We start from the raw sequence: 20,721 nt of genomic DNA on the forward strand, positions 1-20,721 counted from the left end.
AGCCTATATACTTGGAACAGTTACATACAACTAAAACATTATTTCTTTTTTTTAAATCTTAAAATGTCCACTAATTTGGGGAAATACCCAATAGAGTGATGAATAGATGAGTGAAAAAGTAGTGGTTACCCAATGAAAAATGTAATAACCCAAATAATTGGTTTGTTTGTTTGTTGTTTAACGCAGCACTCAGCAATATTCCAACTATATGACGGCGGTCTGTAAATAATTGAGTCTGGACCCGACAATCCAGTGATTAATATCGTGAGCATCGATCCACGCAATTTGGATCGATGACATGCATCAACCAAGTCATCAAGCCTGACCACCCGATCCTGTTAGTCTCCTTTTACGACAAGCATAGTCGCCTTTTACAGCAAGCATGGGTTGCTGAAGACCTTTTCTACCCCGGAATCTTCACGAATTACTCAATTAAAATAGAAATCCTAGAGTAAAAACTCAATTGCTCAAAAAGTTGATGCTGTACAGTGATTAAGTCTGCATGATGTTACTGGTACAGTGATTAAGTCTGCATGATGTTACTGGTACAGTGATTAAGTCTGCATGATGTTACTGGTACAGTGATTAAGTCTGCATGATGTTACTGGTACAGTGATTAAGTCTGCATGATGTTACTGGTACAGTGATTAAGTCTGCATGATGTTACTGGTACAGTGATGAAGTCTGCATGATGTTACTGGTACAGTGATGAAGTCTGCATGATGTTACTGGTACAGTGATGAAGTCTGCATGATGTTACTGGTACAGCGATTAAGTCTGCATGATGTTACTGGTACAGTGATGAAGTCTACATGATGTTACTGGTACAGTGATGAAGTCTGCATGATGTTACTGGTACAGCAATTAAGTCTGCATGATGTTACTGGTACAGTGATTAAGTCTGCATGATGTTACTGGTACAGTGATAAACCGTGATACCAAACCTGCAACAATACATAGACACAATCTAAATGGTTCAGTCTATTGAGAAAACATGTAAATCAGTGGATGTCTTTGGGTACTATCACTGAATGGGCAAAAGCCATGTATGGCGCTATTATGTTCTCTCAAACTGAAGGGCAGTTCGAAAGTGGAAGAAACATGACTGTATGTCGTCGCTGTAATGATGCGGTCAAATATACAAAAGAAGCAATATCACAACACACAGAACCATCCAACATTCTGTTGTATTACATTGTTGCTACCCCAAAGTGCTGTGACTGCTTTCACGTCATCGCAGCCAACAATATATCATTTGTATACGTCTCCAAACTACATAACTAATAGAAAATTTAATGACACCATGCTGTATGTCTGCAGTATCTCTGCTACCTACAAACCATTCTGATTTTGACTTGTCAAGTTGCACAGAGCTACAGGCTGTCCCATAGTGTTTTCCAAACAGATTCCCTATAAGACATAGGGACCTTACCAAGTGTAAATAGTTGAAATAATTCAGTACAACAGAAATATGGATGTTATGGTTACAATTCAAGGCAGACAGAGCACATAGCCAAGGAATGAAGAAAGAAATAATAGGATTAATACACCTTATACTGCTCAATATTTCATAGGGATATTCTAGGTCTCCAGCTGGGGCCCTTGATGTAACTAACTGTTGGATATGTTATCACACAAATAGTATTCAATATTGCAGATATGTTAGATATGTATTCCTGTTTTGGAATTTGTACCGGCATATTTTGCTGACCTGGGCCAAATATTGGCCTTTGAGCGGGTTCCGATTAATCCCTATATAGACACATTTTCAAAACGTATCCTTTGTTTGGCACAGCCTGGATTGTTAATTATGTTATCCCTATCAAACATTGAGCAGTATAGGACACATGGAGGGGAGCAATATATATTCATGCAATGCAGTCGGTGCATCTACCATCATCCTTCGAACCCTCCCACTTCGGCAGTCTTGGTGGCATGCGAGCAGGATGGCTCGCCACAGTGTTAAATTTGTTGGCCGGCTTAGATGACCCTGTCGCAGTAGAACACACAGTGCAAACAACAGAAAAACATGGCATGCACTAATAACCTGACCACGACAGTGTAACGAGGACTGTAAGCAAGTTCGTAGGTCTTGTAGACAGTGTTGAAAATTCACCTGGGTAAGTTTGTTTTAAACATTTGCTTTAAGGAAGTGTTTCTTGTGCTTATAGAAACAAATATAACATTACTGGGGGTGGGATGGGGTGGGGTTGGGGTTAGGGGGTAGAGAGTTACGGAGAGGAGGGGGGGGGGGGAGAGGATTGGAGGGTATAACTCAAGAAGATAAGAAATATGAACATTTAGCCTAATAATGAAATGTCTGCATCATCTTTGCTAGGTACAAGAACCCCCTTTTCTTTTAACACCTCCCCAAGGATTTAGAAATTTTTAACACTGTCTGCAAACAAAACTGAAAAAGAGAAATTGCACAAAAATAAGTGAAATACTTCTATAACTAAGTGAATGAGTGAGTCTGATACTACACTGATGAAACATAATGATCACACATGGCTATATCGGTCCTTGGCCATATATACACTGAGGCAAGCGAGCTCCCTTCACTGAATAACCCTGGAACCATGGCATATATGAGCCTATGTATAATTGCTGTGCATAAAATAAGTTTTGAGACCTAATCAGATGGGGCAAGAGATGGCGATCCTATTCTAGAGTCACACTACCTTTGCCTGCCTAACACTGTCCATGTTTGACAGCCATACATCACATTATATCACAGTTAGCATTCAGTATATAATATGTAATAAATACTAATTATATAAAAAAATAGATCATTTACATCATAATATCAAAATATCAACATAACTAAAGTTCAAATAAAACATTTGCAATGCCTCGATCAGTGACAATATTGCCTTGCGTTGATCACCTGTAGATGATTATGATCAACTGTAGATGATTATGATCATTGGTTTGTCAGGGCCTTCTAAACACCTAGGACCTACATCAGTCTGGCTTTCCCCCAACCTTAAGTTGACATGCTCGATACAACCGAAAGGCTTGTTTGTAAACACTGCACTTAGCAATATTCCAGTTATTTGACGACAGTCTATAAATAATCAAGTAATTGACCAGACAATCCAGTGATTGACATCATGAGCATCGATCCACGCAATTGGGATACGATGACATGCATCAACCAAGTCAGCAAGTCTGATCACCCGATCCCGTTAGTCTCCTCCTACAAGCTTGGGTGGCTACAGATCAATTCTAATCTGGATTTGCATCGGGGATACTGATCCAAAATATCAAAGCAACGAAAATAACTCTCACTGGCTTTGTCAATTTCTATGTCAAACAGGATCACATATGTTGTGACAAACACAATGAACACATTGTTCTACCAACACAGTAAACAAGCCCTGTGAAGGAGGCGACATATCCCTGCATAACAAATCTACACTCAAGGTCCAACTACATCCCATAATATCGCAAACAGACTGAAACAAGCACTTGACAGACTGGTGAAGGAAGACAACATGAAATACAGGCCGAGAGTGGGCAACAGAGAAACAACTGATCAATGAATATGAAACATTACCTTGAACAAATTTCAACATTCTTGCTCCCAATATATACTAGCTCGGAATCGTTAATGACGATTACCATATTTCTATGCCTATTATCGCAGTGATGCTATTAACGAGTTTCTGTAATGATGGCAATCAACAAGCAGACAAGCAGGTCAGTGTGTATTTGCCATTGTTCTGTAAGTGACTCTGAGTAGACAACAACACTGACGGTATTTTCGTCATGTCAAGAGGCTGACATCCATGGAGGCATCATGCGCAGATTCACACTGTACGTAATTTTCTTTCTTTGTGCCTTTTTCCTCAATTCATCATTCAGATTCGTCTTTTATGATTAATGTTGGATTTATGCGTAGACGTATTATGATGATTGTATTTTGACCACTACAGGGTTTAAGATCAGGGCCTGTTCCTCAAGGCAATCTCAGCTACGGCTGTTGTAAGGCCTAGTTAAAGTATGGGAGCTACGTTGTCTTAGCACTAAAGATCACTTTGTTGAATGTGGTCCAGATCCTTCACTACAATCAGACATTCATGGGTTAACGTATATTCTAGCTATACCAAAGCAGTATGTAATCAAAACTTAAGTCTTCGCTAGACGAGCCAGTGACTGATATTATGTTTGCTTGCTTGCGTTCTTGCTTGCTGTTTAACGCCGCACTCAGCATTATTCCAGCTATATGACAGGGATCTGTAAATAATCAAGTCTGGACAGACAATCCAGTGATTAATATCATGTACATCGATCCATGCAATTGGGATACGATGAGATGCATCAACCAAGTCAGCAAGCCTGACCACCTGATCCCGTTAGACTTACGAAAAGCATAGTTGCCTTTTACAGCAAGCATGGGTTGCTGAATACCTATTCTACCCCGGATCTTCACAGGTCCATAATTCATGGAGATTACATGCATCAACCTAGTCAGTGTGCCTGACCACCCATTCCTGTTAGACGCCTCTAACTGCAAGCATGGGTTGGTGAAGCCCTATTCCCTACCCGGATCATCACGGGTTGACTGATATTATGAGCACATCCCACAAAGTAAGGGCTCCATGATAGTAACACAATCAAGAAAGTCTGACCGGGTTATACATGGCCTCTTACAAGCAACAAAGTGCATGGGACCTATCTAAAGCAATCCTGGGTTGATGCCTGATGACGTTACAGATTAGCAGGTAAACATTCCTGAACCACATGGATTTATCTCCAGCTTGCAATGACAGAAGGAACACATACCACTGACAACTTTTTCCTCATAGTGAATTATGAGGCTTTGGTCATGTGGGCTGGGATGATGAGGCTTTGGTCAAGTGGGCTTGGTCTTGTGGGCCGGGATGATGAGGCTTGGCCTTGTGGGCTGGGATGATGAGGCTTTGGTCATGTAGGCTGGGATGATGAGGCTTTGGTCAAGTGGGCTTGGTCTTGTGGGCTGGGATGATGAGGCTTTGGTCATGTGGGCTTGGATGATGAGGCTTTGGTCATGTGGGCTTGGTCTTGTGGGCTGGGATGACGAGGCTTTGGTCTTGTGGGCTGGGATGACGAGGCTTTGGTCTTGTTAGCTGGGATGATAAGGCTTTGGTCATGTGGGCTTGGATGATGTCAGGCTTTGGTCTTGTGGGATGGGATGATAAGGCTTTGGTCATGTGGGCTGGGATGATGAGGCTTTGATCATGTGGGATGGGATGATGTCAGGCTTTGGTCTTGTGGGCTGGGATGATAAGGCTTTGGTCATGTGGGCTGGGATGATAAGGTTTTGGTCATGTGGGCTGGGATGATGTCAGGCTTGGGTCTTGTGGGCTGGGATGATAAGGTTTTGGTCTTGTGGGCTGGGATGATAAGGTTTTGGTCTTGTGGGCTGGGCTGATGAGGCTTTTATTTTGTGGGATGGGATTATTTAATGCTATAAGTGGATTTGGGGTTAGACTACATGGATCTTCAGTACTGAAGAACCCACAAAATACAGTAGAGTAATCTTCAAGAAAAATAGTGATATTTTACATTAATTGCAGGATATATTTGTCTTAACTTTTTGTTTTGAAGCACAAACATGATCCTTGTTGCTATTTGAGGATATTAATCATATGAATACCATGAGTAGCTCTGAAAGTTTTTAAAACATACAAAAATCAGATTTTCTGACTTACATACTGTCAGAGTTGGGAAGGTTCACTGACATATAGCTGTTTCTCAATTCATCAAGTGTCGATGTTGTATCTTATTGTAGGTCGATACAATCAATGGTAATGATATGCTATATAGTTACAAGTATGTTGCAAGTATCATGGCTGTGCACGGAACAATCCAGGTTGTTTTCAGTGTGACATTACGTCCAAATGGGATATATCCACCAAAAACATGGACTTTATTATAGTCTAAAAAATATTTGTGTTCACATGAATCCTTAATGTTTCCTCTCGTGTGACTCTTAGTGTATCATGATACGTATCGTATCTTGACCTCACATTAGTGATACGTATCGTATCTTGACCTCACAATAGTGATACGTATCGTATCTTGACCTCACAATAGTGATACGTATCGTATCCTGACCTCACATTCGTGGTATGTATCACATCTTTGAACTCATTATAATACCTAGTGTATTGATGTCAACTTTAACTGAGTTATGATACAATTGTAATATGACTCAGAAATGTGGGCCCAGTACACACAAATGTACAGAATGGACACAGAAATAGAAATGGTGCGTACAAGGGACGCACAATAATATTAATTGTACCACACTCTTGACAAGAAATATACAGGTCCCATAATTACAATAATGATCAAATCTTACAGTACAGTACAGTACAGTACAGTACAGTACAGTACAGTACAGTGCAGTGCAGTGCAGTACAGTGCAGTACACCACTTACTTACTCTACAGGACTCTTGAAATTAATTACCGGGGTACCCTGGTCCTCAATCTTGTTAGTCAAGGTAAAACTCTGAAATCATTTCTTCCTATTCAGTCCTGTAGTCCTTGTCAAAACGCACAATAGTTAAGGTATCATAAGGACTAATAGAAATTTTCCATTTTTACGAGTTTTATTATATGTTATCATTATAAGGACAAGCGCATTAATTCAGTTAGTTTCTACTGCTGCTACTAAACAAACATGAGGACCTCTGAGATAACATGTACTGTCAGTGTCATAGATGAAGCACTAACTGCATGTTATTCTGGGCCATACGGTATGTCAATGCTGGTGTGTAGCCTGTAGGAACAGATAGCTGCCCTATCTGGCAACCAGGAAGTGGTGTATCTACCAAGCTTTCCTCTGCCCCAGCTCTACAGCAGGGTCAGGTCATATTGTTGTTGCTATTAATAAGCTATGTGACTGTCGAATGAGTGTAAGTGAGTGAGTGAGTGGGCGGGTAGGCGAGTGTTCGGTCAGTCAGGCAAGTGAGCGAGTTGGGTTTCTGTAATACACATCACGCTAACGCCTACTCTCTGAAAATATATAATTTTAGTAGAAACAAAGAATTACATTTAAATTGAACAGGAGTCTAAGTGAGATGGGAGATCTGTGGCTAATCTAGACTTGCTTCATTTAGGGCTATAGCATTATAGCAAGGGACTGGTTGAAGGGAAAATAATATGGTTCAGTGAGTGAGTGAGTATGGTTTTACGCCACTTTTAGCCATATTCCAGCAATATCACGGCGGGGGACACCAGAAATGGGTTTCACACATTGTACCCATGTCGGGAATCGAACCTCGGTCTTCGGCGTGACGAGCGAACGCTTTAACCACTAGGCTACCCGACCGGCCCTAATATGGTTCAGGAACTGTGAGACAGGCTACAATACAGCCAGGTGGGAAGTAAACCTAGATGTTCAGTTTTAACACTTACACTTACACTTGCACTTACCCTACCACCCAAGTATGTACACTGGAAACTATCAGAGTCAACTGCTCATCCATTAGATTAGGTTATCATTCGTCAGTTCAATTTCTAACTGATCATGCTGATTGTTTAAAGAAAATTTACATTTTAAGAAATGATCAGATTGGTAAATGCCATCATGATTACAGTCTCAATACATTGGAGTCATAAACTACTATTCTCTCGGACCTTGGACAACAACTGACCTTGCCCAACAATTGACCTTGGACAAAAGCTCAGTCCATCTTGACTGGGCTCCTGTCTACCTAGACTAGTAGACAGATATGGGCGATTTCTCGCAGGCTGAGATTGGACGAGACTAAACATAGCATTGATTGATCCTCGGTATCGAATAAAAACAAATAGTGGACTGCATGAAGTTTGCGAAAAAAAGGGGTCCTCGGCAAAATTAACATTAGTAGAGCAGTTTTGCTGTAATTATTTTTGCTGAAAACAAACTTGAGGTGAAGGCATGTCTTCATGTTCATTGTGTTTGTAATTCTAACCCCCTGGATGTTATACATGCGCAACGTAAAAAGATACGGTACAGATTTGTCCTACTTTTGGGGCCGCCAACTGTTGCCCGAAAGAGTGAGTGAGTGAGTTGGGTTTAACACAGCGTTAGAAATTGGCACTAGTCCTGTAGTCCTTACCAAACTGCCCAATAGTAAAGGTATAAGGACTAGTAGATATTTGCCATTTTTAGGGGTTCTGCTATATGTTATCATTATAATGACTAGTGGACTGAAACTGTTAGTTTCTACCGCTGTAACACCGCTTTTAACAGTATTCCAGTTATATCATGGCCTGTCAGCTTAATGTGGGAGGAAAGCCTGATGTGATGCAGGTCATAGACATTTACCACTTCGGTGAAACCCACGAGCATGGGTATCAGGGTTAGAAAATAACTGTTTTAGTCCACTAGTCCTTATGATGATAACATATAGCGAAACCCTTAATAATGGCCAATTTCTACAAGTCCTTGGGATACCTTAACTATTGGTCAGTTTGGCAAGGACTATAGGACTAGTGCCAATTTCTAATGCTGGGTATGGTGCTGACAAACCTAGAAACATAATCGGGGCGAACCGGGATTTGAACCCACAATCATAGGTTTCTGGCATGCCCAAGGGACGCAACTCTGCACAGCGAATCGCGGCGCCTTTGACGACTGGGCCACCCGTGCTCCCGTTGCCTGAAAGAGTTACCAGTGGCATGGTAACATTTCTGTCAGGCTAGGTGAAATATACTCCTACAGACCGACCGACTGTCAGGTAGAAAATTTCAGCACTTATAGTGTTTGTTTTTGACAGTCAGTGTAGATTTACTGTATTGAGGACAGCCGCTGTACTGCAAATCCCGACTGAATTTCGTGTTAACATTGCCTGGTTAACAGCTTCAGTGTTTACGAACTTTAAAAGTGTGCATACGATTGGTTCATCTTGGGAACCAGGCCAATCACAATGAGCAAAAGAGTGACTATGGTTTAATGTTGTTTTCAGCAATATTCAAGCAATATCATGGCTGGGGACACCAGAAATGGGCTTCACACATTGTACCCAAGAGGGGAATCGAACCCCGGTCTTTTTGTGTGGGTCTTTGGTGTCATGAGCAAACGCATTAACCACTAGGGAGTACAATGTGTGAAGCCCATTTCTGGTGTCCCCCGCCGTGATATTGGGAATATTGCTAAAAGCGGCGTAAAACCATACTCACTCAGTCACTTTAACCACTAGGCTGCCCCACTGCCCTACAACCCCCAAACCAATCATAAATGAGCTAAAAGATGATATGTTTGTGATCTACTCTTGCATGGCTTGATTGGAGTAACATTATTTCAGACTCTGGCTCCACAGCAACCCATGCTTGTCATACGAGGCGATTTATTGGATTGGGCAGTCAGGCTCAGCGACTGTTGACTGTGTGTCATCATACCCCAATGATGACGTACATTGCTCTGGTCAAGAATCGATTATTTACAGGCCACAGTCCAGTTTCAGAACACCATTTTAAGCTGGATGTGTTGAATTTTGGGTTGTCTTGAACTCAATTTGTAGTCCCAAGAGTAAAAAGTATGTTTAGTGTCTTATTTAAATAACTGCAATTTGTACAAAAACCAACTAGTTTGTAACATTATTCTTGACTTCGCACACTTGAGGCCATGTCTAACCCTGCTGGTGGACTTGGTCAGAGGTAATAAAGTGTCAAATCCTGAATTATTTACAGAGTGCTGTCACATAGCTGGAATAGTCCGGCATTAAACAAAAAAACAAGTTACTTTTAATCATGTAGTCCTCGAGGCAATCCTAAGCAGTAGCAATGGGGTTATCTCCCTTTGACCAGGCATGATATTTTATCAAGCTTAGGTCTTTTATTATGGGACAGAATGGGGGGTTATCATGGAAATAAATTACACCACTTTGGGGAGGGCTGTGAAAGTAATGTGAAGTGCTTTCAATGCTTAAAATATATACTGGTAATACATGTGTCACTCTCATGATGATAAATACCTTACAATTTTGTAAAACAGAGCTGGCTATGACACCACTCTATTGTTTCAGCTGTAGGTTATTTGTAACGAACTGACAGTTTACTGACCGAGTTTGATTTGAATTTTAAGCTCATGCATTAAATCTAAGCATGTGCATATCAAATGTACTGGTTACAACAGTCAAATTGCACAAAATGCAAGTGCAGTACAAATTTACGGACTAGTTCAAATGGATGGATATCAAAGCCTAAAGTTAACAATACTCATGTACTACGAGAGAGTGAGTAAGTTGGGTTTAACGCCGCTTTTACCAGTATTCCAGTTATATCACGGCGTGTCAGCTTAATGTGGGAGGAAAGCCCGAAGTGATGCAGGTCTCAGACGTTTACCACTTCGGTGAAACCCACGAGCACGGGTATGGTGCTGACAAACCTAGAAACATAATTGGGGCGAACCGGGATTCGAACCCACAATCATAGGTTTCCGGCGTGCCCAAGGGACGCAACTCTGCACAGCGAATCGCGTCGCCTTAGACGACTGGGCCACCTGTGCCCCCCCATGTACTACGAATGTACTGCATGATATTTCCATGCAACACATTTATGTTCATTTGCTTATTTATTTATTTATTTATTTTAATTTACAGGCTGTATTTTAAATCTGATAACACAGTATTTTGTTACTTTGATGCTGATTTTAGTAAATGTTAAACATATCTTAAAGGCTTGAAGAATTTCAATTTTCAGGGGGTATTGCTATGTTGTCACTATTTGGTCCAGTAGATGTTCTATCCCTGGTAACCCTTGGAAAAAGATTCTACAGGCCACGTAGGTGACAACATTTTTTTCATACATACAGCAACTTCTCAATCAAGACGTCATTTACGAAAAAGATTAATAACAGTTGTGGTTTCATATAACCATGGCTGTCACACAGCCTCAAACAGTTACATTTGTGCTTTATTTCCCCTTTTAGTTTCATAAGTATTGTTTTCACTCTAAGTCTGCGGTTGTTATAAAGGTATTAAGAAACTGATCATACGTTTACTTTACTTTTCCTTACTAAACTAACATTGAGAGGCTGGACAAAGCACCATGATTTGGTTTGTTGTTTTACACCACACTCAGCAATATTCCAGCTTAATGACGGCGGTCAGTAAATAATCGAGTCTGGACTAGACAATCCAGTGATTGGGATCGATGGCCATCTGCTACAGTAGCCTCACTTTGAGCTTGATCTGAATGGCACAATGCTTAAAATAGCCATCCAATCAAATAATTGTCCGGAGTGAGAGCAGGGTTAGAAACTAACAGTTTTCGTCCACTAGTCCTTATAATGATAACACATAGCAAAACCCTTAAAAAGGGCAAATTTCTACTTCTCCATTATGATACCTTTAACATTGGGCAGTTTGGCAAGGGCTATAGGACTAGTGCCAATTTGTAACGCTGGAGAGAAATTCCATGGTTAGTTGCTGATAGAAGCGATGAAGATGATAAAGTCACTTCATAAAGGAAGTGTCAACCTAATGTGGGAGGAAAGCTCGAAGTAATGCAGGTCTCAGACTTCGGTGAAACCCACGAGCATGGGTATGGTACTGACAAACCTAGAAGCAATTGGGGCAAACCAGGATTCGAACCCACAGTCATAGGTTTCTGGCGTGCCCAAGGGACACAACTCTGTGCAGCGAATCGCGGCGCCTTGAACTACTGTGACCCCTTTATCGTAAAGAATAAGGTACAATATACTGGATAACCAAGGATGAGATGACGTGTGCTCTGGAACTGCAACCGATGCAGTATTGATATGACAATGAGGCAGTATTGTTTTGATGATGACGATTATGAAGGGGTGACATGTAAGCTTTGATGTTCATTATACACAAGGAACTGTAGAACCAAGAACTTCCAAGTGCCTGGCACTGATCCAGAACATGTGCTCTTTCCCCACAAATATTAAATGTAAGTCCAGGGCCCTGTTTCACAAAAAGATTGTAGCGCAATGACGATCGTAACTCCCATACTTTAAGAAAGACTTACGACAGTCATAGCGCTATTATTGTTTTGTCAAATGAGGCCCTGGGGACTATGACCAAGTGATGTGGGCCCTACATGACGTCTACCACTGTGATGACTGACAAACCCTGGACCATAATCAGGGCAAACGATCATAGGATTCTGGCACGCTTAAGGGAAGCAACTCTGCACAGCACTTTGAAGCAATCTGAAGACCACTCGGCCACACTTGCCCCATCTCATATTCCATAAAACTACAAGCGAATTTAACGCATTTGAAACCAAAATAATAATCAAAGGATCCTGAACTCTGTAGTGAATCATAAAACTAGAAGTGAATTGGTATGTTGAACTCACCCCCTACAGTTGGTGCGCTTCTGTCATTGGTCTGTACTTTCTTCAGCCTGGCTCCGCCTTGGATAGCTCCCAGCAGAGCTCCACGGCCGCCTCCTCCTCCCCCACCCTTTCCAAACTTTCCAGCTGGAGGAGGAGGGGGAGCAGCGGGGGCAGGAGGGGGAGGGGGTGGCGGGGGCGGCATCCTGCCCCTGCTTTACAGTCTGGATCCTAACGCTGAAACGCGACGGACCGAACATTAGCAGAATGCAACAAATAATATGATAATAACAAGTGATGATTTCAGGCAGTATTAACTATATTGTCTATCAACATGATCAACAGCCATATAAGCCAAGAACAGGCCAGGACCTTCCTCAAGTGCAATATGGACTTTTACTGCACCAAAAGGGAGACCCTAACCATGCTAACTGACTTATACCACAATGGCCATTGACATGCTTTGCTTTGCGAGACGATGGTCGTGGTCGTTACGAAGAATATCAACCTGCCGAAACAATGGACATAATGCACCCTTGTGGTAAACAAACCAAACACCCTTGCTGTAAACAGATGCATGCAATAATCACTCATAACAACCTAATAAATTAATGTTTGGGCTGTTAGCTGTCTGTGTCAGCTCAATTCAAATCTTCAATATCCATTCACAAAAAAGCATGAAACACAAATCATTGTTAATTTACCTTCAGATGCATGAAATTCACTTTTTGGCCTAAACTTGACAAAGATCTTCAAAGTGGTTCAGATGAATCACTATAATTTGGCAACATCCTTTATGTAACAGTCTGTCATCCTCATCAGGAAATGTTCAGAAATATGTGATTGTTGTAAATATTCAGTCTTACCAGGAAGTTTAATGATAGTTTCTTAACACCAGTTGTTTTGAGTCGTGGGACCCACATCAAAAGTTGTGAAAGTGATTTATCTACGATTTTAACGTGCCTGTGGCAGGCAATGTGGGTAAAAACATTATTTTATTACAAAATTTGTTATTACATGTTTTTTCTTACATTCAGAGGTGTTACAGTATTCAAAACAACAGCCTAAAACTAAGTACTGATATCAGAGATTCTCTTTGTTGTTCAGAACATATTTCTCCCATCGGTGAAATATGTCAGCCTTGCGAAAATGAAAACATACTGAGTGAGTGAGTAAGTTGGATTTAATACCATATTTCGTAAGAGCAGTCTGCGCACGCAATTGGGAAACGATGACATGCATCAACCATGTCAGCGAGCCTGACCACCCGATCCCATTAGTCGCCTCTTACGACATGCATAGTCGTCATTCACGGCAAGAATGGGTTGCTGAAGACCTATTCTACCCCGGATCATCACGGGTCCAATCAATGAATGACTTATCTCTTTCCAGAATGTTGAGCGTGTTGGGTCAAGTGTAATACACATCCTTCTCTTCTCTACTGATCCCCAGCTTGTGACTGATACGTATTAACAGACTCGTCAGGCAGAAAAAGATGAATGAATGAATGAATTGTTTGTTGTTTAACGCCACACTATTCCAGATGTATGACAACAGTCTGTGAATAATCGAATCTGGACCAGACAATTCTGTGATTGACGTCATGAGCATCAATCTATGCAATTGGGATACGATGACATGCATCAACCAAGTCAGCGAGCCTGACCACCTGATCATGTTAGTCGCCTCTTACGACACGCATAGTTGCCTCTGTGCCTGGACTTTGAGTAGTACGGAGTATGTACTCCCTTAACCTGTACATTTATACTTATATCATTAACAGTGGTAGAAACTAACATTCTTAGTCCACTAGTCCTTATAATGATAATATATAGCCAAACCCTTAAAAATGGCAAATTTCTACTAGTCCTTATGATACCTTAACTGTTGGGCAGTTTGGCAAGGACTACAGGACGAGTGCTAGTTTCTAACTCTGCTACAGGTGCAGGACGCCCATACACAGTATCTGAAAGCAGGCTGTATACAGCCGATTTCACGGTTCAAAGACAACCTTTGGGAAGCAGCAGAAGGGTGCATGGCATGCATTGAATACGTTATCAGGAAGTGAGGGAGGTATTCACCAGTTCATGAATATTACACAACAGTGTGCCTGTGTCATAAATCGACAACTACGCCATCAAAATGGTTATGTGTCAGCTGGGTGTTGTCAAACACAAAATATTGCGTTCTATATCGTGTGTATGTGCCCTTCACATACCTGCTATCAGTTCTAATAAGAAGTACAACTAAAGTTCGAACCGACAATTTCCAAATATCCTCGGTCACAAAATTAGCCTTTTAAACATGGAAATCAAGAAGTACAACTAAAGTTCGAACCGACTACATGTATTTCCAAATATCCTCGGTCACAAAATTAGCCTTTTAAACATGGAAATCAAGAAGTACAACTAAAGTTCGAACCGACTATTTCCAAATATCCTCGGTCACAAAATTAGCCTTTTAAACATGGAAATCCACATATAAAATTAGCTCTGAAGACAAAATCTAACACTGGAATGATCATACGTTTTCAATTAAGTCAAAGTGTGTCAGCGATTGTTTACTGGCACAAATTTTTGCATACATCATTCCCTGCCAACAGGATATATTTTGTTGCCAGCAAAAACTCCATGGGCTCCATTCAACATAGTGATTGCAGCGGTAAGGTGATCGTAACTCCCATACTTGCGACTCATAGACTTGCGACAGTTGTAGTGCTACAATCGCATGTTGTTTGACTAGCGAGTGAGTGAGTGAGGTTTTACCTCACCACCCTTAGATAATCAGCAATACCTTAGCTCATAGCTTGGTTCTATAAAATATTTTGTTCAAGATTTCAATTTTGAAAGAAGAAACCTTTCCGACTGGCTTATAAATTTGGCCTGTAAATTGTCTTCAACTTCAACTTGAGCTCTGGAATTGGTTTAAATTTATCAGTATGTTTTACGTTTTTTGTCATGACACCTGTCCAAGATATTCTACATGTCCAAAGCGGGTGTAGTGAAGAGGCTGCTTCAAACATTTGGGCCTTGTCAATACTTACGAGCTGATTTGGCTGTCATTCAGTTCGATCTGTCAGTACACAAGACAGTCCAAATCTACATAAATCCTGAGCAGGACAGTCATTATAAACTGCAGGCATCAAGTTCAAGATCCCCAGGTTCAATAACTGTTGTGTGACCTTTGACCTCATAATATTGACTGATTGGACTAGCTGTCGTACTTGACCAGTGATTACATGACATGTCAAGCTGAATTCAACATGAATCCAATGTTTGAAATAAAGGGAGTTCCTAGCTGCTTTGGTATTTGAATGAAGGCATTTCTATTTTTAATTTTATATTTTAACAATACAGTGAGTGAATGAGTGAGTGAGTTTGGTTTAACACTGCTTTTAGCAACATTCCAGCAATATCATCGCAGGGGACACCAGAAAATGGGCTTCACACATTGCACCCATGTGGGGAATTTAACCCGGGTCTTCGGCTCAACAAGCAAACGCTTTAACCACTAGGCTGCCCTACCACCCTGTTACTACACAGTCGTGACCTTTTTGATTTCATGCATATTTTCAAAAAGCAATCTATCTACCGCCAATATTTATTTAAGTCACCAGCAAGTATCATCAGGTGCCGCCTTTACCAGGCAAGTTTGGGTACCTGTCAGCTTGGTCTCTGACATACCAATTATTGACCTTTTTGGTTGACCAGATACCTTGACCTATCTTTCATGTAAGACTATCTACAAACCAAATATCATCAAACATTCATAGTGAGTGAGTGAGTGAGTGAGTGAGTGAGTGAGTGAGTGAGTGAGTGAGTGAGTGAGTGAGTGAGTGAGTGAGTGAGTGAGTGAGTCCATATATTTCAGCCATGTCGTGACGATGATATGGTGAAACACATGTATACTTGAAAAGTATGACCGACTGTAGACGATGGAACAAAGGAGAGATGACGCTTATGGCGCAAGAACTAGTGCCTCGGTCATGGCGCAGGGTGCTGACCCGGGGGTGATTGAGTAGTAGTTAGCAGTAATTAGCCTATGGTTTGGATAATAAAGCCATTTAGTAATTTTATTTTTAAATGCAAATTATTTTTCGAGTATTTTCAGGTACAGGTTTAAGTATCAATACCAATTTGCACTCAGTGCTGTCCTTCCTGATCAATTTGAACATTTTCTTTTCTTACAGACTATAAGAGAGATGTTTGACGCGGACGAGACGCAGAATGGCTGCAGTCATCTCTTGCTGACCATGGCTGTCAGTGCTGGGGAGGGAATGATCAGCTCCTGTTACGAATGAGTGAGTGAGTTGTGGTTTATGCTGCTTTTAGCAATATTCCAGCTACATCAAGATGGAGGACACCAGAAATGGGCTTCACACATTGTATTCATGTTGGGAATGGCACCTGGGTCTTCCGCGTGACGAGAGATGCTTTAACCACTCCCTTCCCCTCAAACATCATGAATAAACCAACATCCTAAACCATCACGATAGGTTTAAGATACAGTGATGCACAATCACTCAAGTTAGAGAACCTGACCCCTCAATCCTTTTTAGTTATGACAAACATGAAGTAATGACCTTGAAATGCAAGGTCAAGTGGAAGTCATGTTTGGGACCAGATTTTACTGACTGACGTCACTGGCTTAAAGACTTGGGGTTAGAACATAAAATGATTCGCTACAGAGTTTCCAACTACATAATGGTAAAAGTGGCTGTCCACAAGGAAATGTCATTAGATCTTCCTTAATTCCTGAATGCTAGTCTTTGTTATTTCCTAAACACACAGCTATGTTGAATCACATCCAGGTTGTCAAATCAAATGTCGGAAACATGAATCACGACAAACAAGAATGATAACCAAGAATACAGGCAGGAAATAGCTGGCATTTTGCTCGAGACAAAACCACCAGGACATTATCGTGATTTTATCCACTTTTGATTGGTCATTCAATACCATTACAAAATCCAACAAAATAGTCAGTCCAGTGTCACTGACAACGAACCGATTTGAAACCCGAATTGAGGGATGGATGCTGTCTTTGCTACAACTCAATACAAAATACTATGACAAGCAAAGTCATTGACATACGCTTAAGAAAGATTACCCTTTTCCTCATGAAAGAAACGATGAGGAGGAATGGTTCAAGATGCCATGGCAACCAGCTACAAGTTGCATGATGGTCCAATTACTTAAAACAAATCTATTTGAGTATCAGCATGTACAAGCAATGACAGCAGAGAACTAGTTCCTAACTGTATTCATTAGTTGCTTTAACTGTGTAGAAATAAACTAAATTCCTCCTATATTTTATTATCGCCCGCCCGCCCGCTCTCTTGCTGGTTGAGAATGGAGATGAGAAACACATAAAAAAATATGGATGGTCTTTTTGGTTTTTCTTAAATTAAGACACAATCTCATTAAAATCAGATCTAAGTTCTCGCTAAACTAAACAAAGATTTGAGGACATCCCATTACGGGTCACGTCAGAACAACCTTTTGCGAACTTTGACCGACCACTGAAATGCCAAACAAGAAGTCGACATCAGCCAATTAGAAAGCAGCTTTCTTGGGCTTTACAGTACCTGTTTCAACCTGACGACTTCCTTTTTGACGATGCTTGAAAAGTATGTTGACACAGTCCTCGATTAAAATTTTGAAAATTGAACAAACGAACATTCAGGAATGTCTAATATATGGTTGTGATTGTATTGCAGTGCTTCCCACATACTGTGCAACGTCTCTTCCATTCAAATGTTTATCCCAAGGGAGCGAGAGATAGACGATAATTTTGACGGAATCAGTAGTACGGGCCGTAACTGTCGTTTGGAATACCCTGTTTTAACGTTTTCGAGATTGCATGATTAGAAAACTTATTCCAACTGTCACTTTCATGATCTGGTAAGCGACGCTTTGATTGGTCGGATGTAAGGTCGTTCTGACGTGACCCGTAATGGGATGTCCTCAGATCTTTGTTTAGCGACAGCGAGAACTAAGACCTGATTTTAATAAGATTGATTAAGACAGTGAAAACATTCTCTTAGCTAACATCAAAGAGTAAATGCTTAACTAAGTCATTGTAGAATTGAGATAAACATACTGTGTTTTCAATGTTGAGCTAGGTTACCTGTAGATTTAACTGCATCAAATTTAACATTTGAAATGTCATGCTGAGCTTTCAGTTCCAAATTCAATTTACCCAGTAATGCTGTTAATTGACAGGTAACCTAGCTCTACACTGAAAACAAAATTTGCTTATAACTAGCTGGGAAAAAGTTATTTTATATAATATGACTTTATGGTCTAATAATGCGCTCTGTTTGTCCTCAATAAATTAACATCACAGAGCTCCAGATAAGCTGCGTATCTGCGTAAAATACGCATCAGAAATGCAGAAATATGCAGTAAAATAATATCCAAGCGTATCATATACGCAAGGAACATTACAGATAGGCTACAAAATAAAATTTGCGTAAAATACGCATCAGAAATGCAGAAATATGCAGTAAAATAAAATCCAAGCGTATCATATACGCAACGAACATTACAGATACGCTACAAACATAAAATTTGCGTAAAATACGCATCAGTAATGCAGAAATATGCAGTCAAATAAAATCCAAGCGTATCATATACGCAACGAACATTACAGATACGCTACAAAAATAAAATTTGTGTGTATCATCAAAATATTGTGAAGTAACCCTGCGTATTTGATTAGCAAATCAGCAACTTATTTTAAAAAAAATTATAAACGGGCATTCCATCAACCTTGCCAAACTCCACGATGACAGTTACATCATGATCATTTGCCATCACACGTTCTTGTGGAAGTATTGTGGTATTTTTGAGTCCTATAAAGCTCTTGAACCCACACTACACCAGTTTGCAGGGACTAGATGAATAGTGTTTTTAAATATTTAACCTAAATACCCACATGTGTAAAAACTAGTGGGTAACAGAAATTTGAATACCCAGATAGAATTACTGATACTCAATGCATGGGTGAAATACCCACAACACCAAAAGCTTATCTGGAGCTCTGAATGCATCTTCCATGGTCACCACAACTTGAAATTAGTGGGGTTCCCTGGGTCAAAATGGAGCTTGTATATTGAAAATCAAATTTGTAAACAAATTTCTCTTCACTTGAATTTCACGGAGAAGATAATGAAATATTCAGTGTAGGTAGGGCTTAAAATAATTTAGAACAGAATTTTAGTTATATTACAGCATGTGAGTTTATTGTTGGCGGAAAGCCAAGACATGCTGGTGGTATGTATGTATGTAGGGCGTAAACATTTACAACAATCGTGAATAGAATTGAAGTGAAACTAGTTTGTGATGAAGTACTCAAGCCTGAAGAGAACCTGCTTACAAACTAAAATTCTGTTATTTGTATGCTTTAAAATTACAGAATTTGACAATCTAAAATATCACACCTTTCCCTGAATAAATCAACGCTCCAGGTGAGCTATGTATCACCATTACCCAATTAAGGTTGAGTTGCTGGCATACAAATACAAATGAAACAAGGTACAAACAGTAGTACGACAACACTGCGCAATGACCTTTTCAACTTGAGTGAGTGAGGTTTAACGCTACTTTTAACAGTATTCCAGTTATATCCAAGTCAGCTTAATGTGGGAGGAAAGCCCCAAGTGAGACAGGTCTCAGACGTTTACCACTTCGGTGAAACCCACGAGCACGGGTATGGTGCTGACAAACCTAGAAACACAAGTATTTGTCACAAAGTGACGAAATGTCCCCCGCCTGTATATACACCATAGTACCAAATATGAAGACAATCCAGCGATTGGTTCTTGAGATAACGCGGCAACACTGTTTTCCAACTCCAAAAGCAGATTTGCCTGCTGTGACCTTGAAAATGGGGTCAAGGTCACCAAAACCGACTGGTGTCTGTGGTGTCTGTATGTACACCATAGTTCCAAATATGAAGACAATCCTGCGATTAGTTCTTGAGATATCGCGGCAACATCGTTTTCCAACTCCAAAAGCAGATTTGCCTGCTGTGACCTTGAAAATGGGGTCAAGGTCACCAAAACCGACTGGTGTCTGCGGAGTCTGTATATACACCATAGTTCCAAATATGAAGACAATCCAGTGTTTAGTTCTTGAGATATTGCGGCCACACCGTTTTCCAACTCCAAAAGCAGATTTGCCTGCTGTGACCTTGAAAATGAGGTCAAAGTCACCAAAAAGGACTGGTGTCTGCGGAGTCTGTATATACACCATAGTTCCAAATATGAAGACAATCCAGTGTTTAGTTCTTGAGATATCGTGGCAACAAACAGGTGGGACGTACGGACGGTCGTGAATACTATATCCCCCGCTTCGCGCGGCGGCGGACAATAATCGGGACTAACTGAGGTTGGAACCCACAATCATAGGTTTCTGGGCCCTGTTCCACAAAGCGAT

At 40.7% G+C, this 20,721-nt stretch overlaps 1 protein-coding gene across 4 annotated transcripts in view; it reads right to left on the bottom strand.

Moving 5' to 3' along the window:
* The window catches only part of LOC124131046 (WAS/WASL-interacting protein family member 1-like), a 55,940-nt gene that overhangs the window by 23,493 nt on the left and 11,726 nt on the right, over nucleotides 1-20,721 (bottom strand). For 3 of the 4 annotated variants that reach the window (XR_007219479.1, XR_007219477.1, XM_046494123.2), the window contains exons 2-3: nucleotides 12,305-12,517; nucleotides 1,895-1,990 (exon numbers count right to left, since the gene is read on the bottom strand). Coding sequence is in view for 2 of the 4 variants with exons in the window: in XM_046494123.2 (XP_046350079.2) it covers nucleotides 1,895-1,990; nucleotides 12,305-12,485 (277 nt within the window). In the remaining 2 variants the exon portion in view is untranslated. The remainder of the gene's footprint in view (nucleotides 1-1,894; nucleotides 1,991-12,304; nucleotides 12,518-20,721) is intronic. The other variant, XM_046494124.2, reaches the window with a different exon arrangement.

Source organism: Haliotis rufescens, unplaced genomic scaffold (assembly GCF_023055435.1).
Source record: "Haliotis rufescens isolate VD_foot unplaced genomic scaffold, xgHalRufe1.0.p SCAF_10, whole genome shotgun sequence".
Taxonomy (NCBI): Eukaryota; Metazoa; Mollusca; class Gastropoda; order Lepetellida; family Haliotidae; genus Haliotis; species Haliotis rufescens.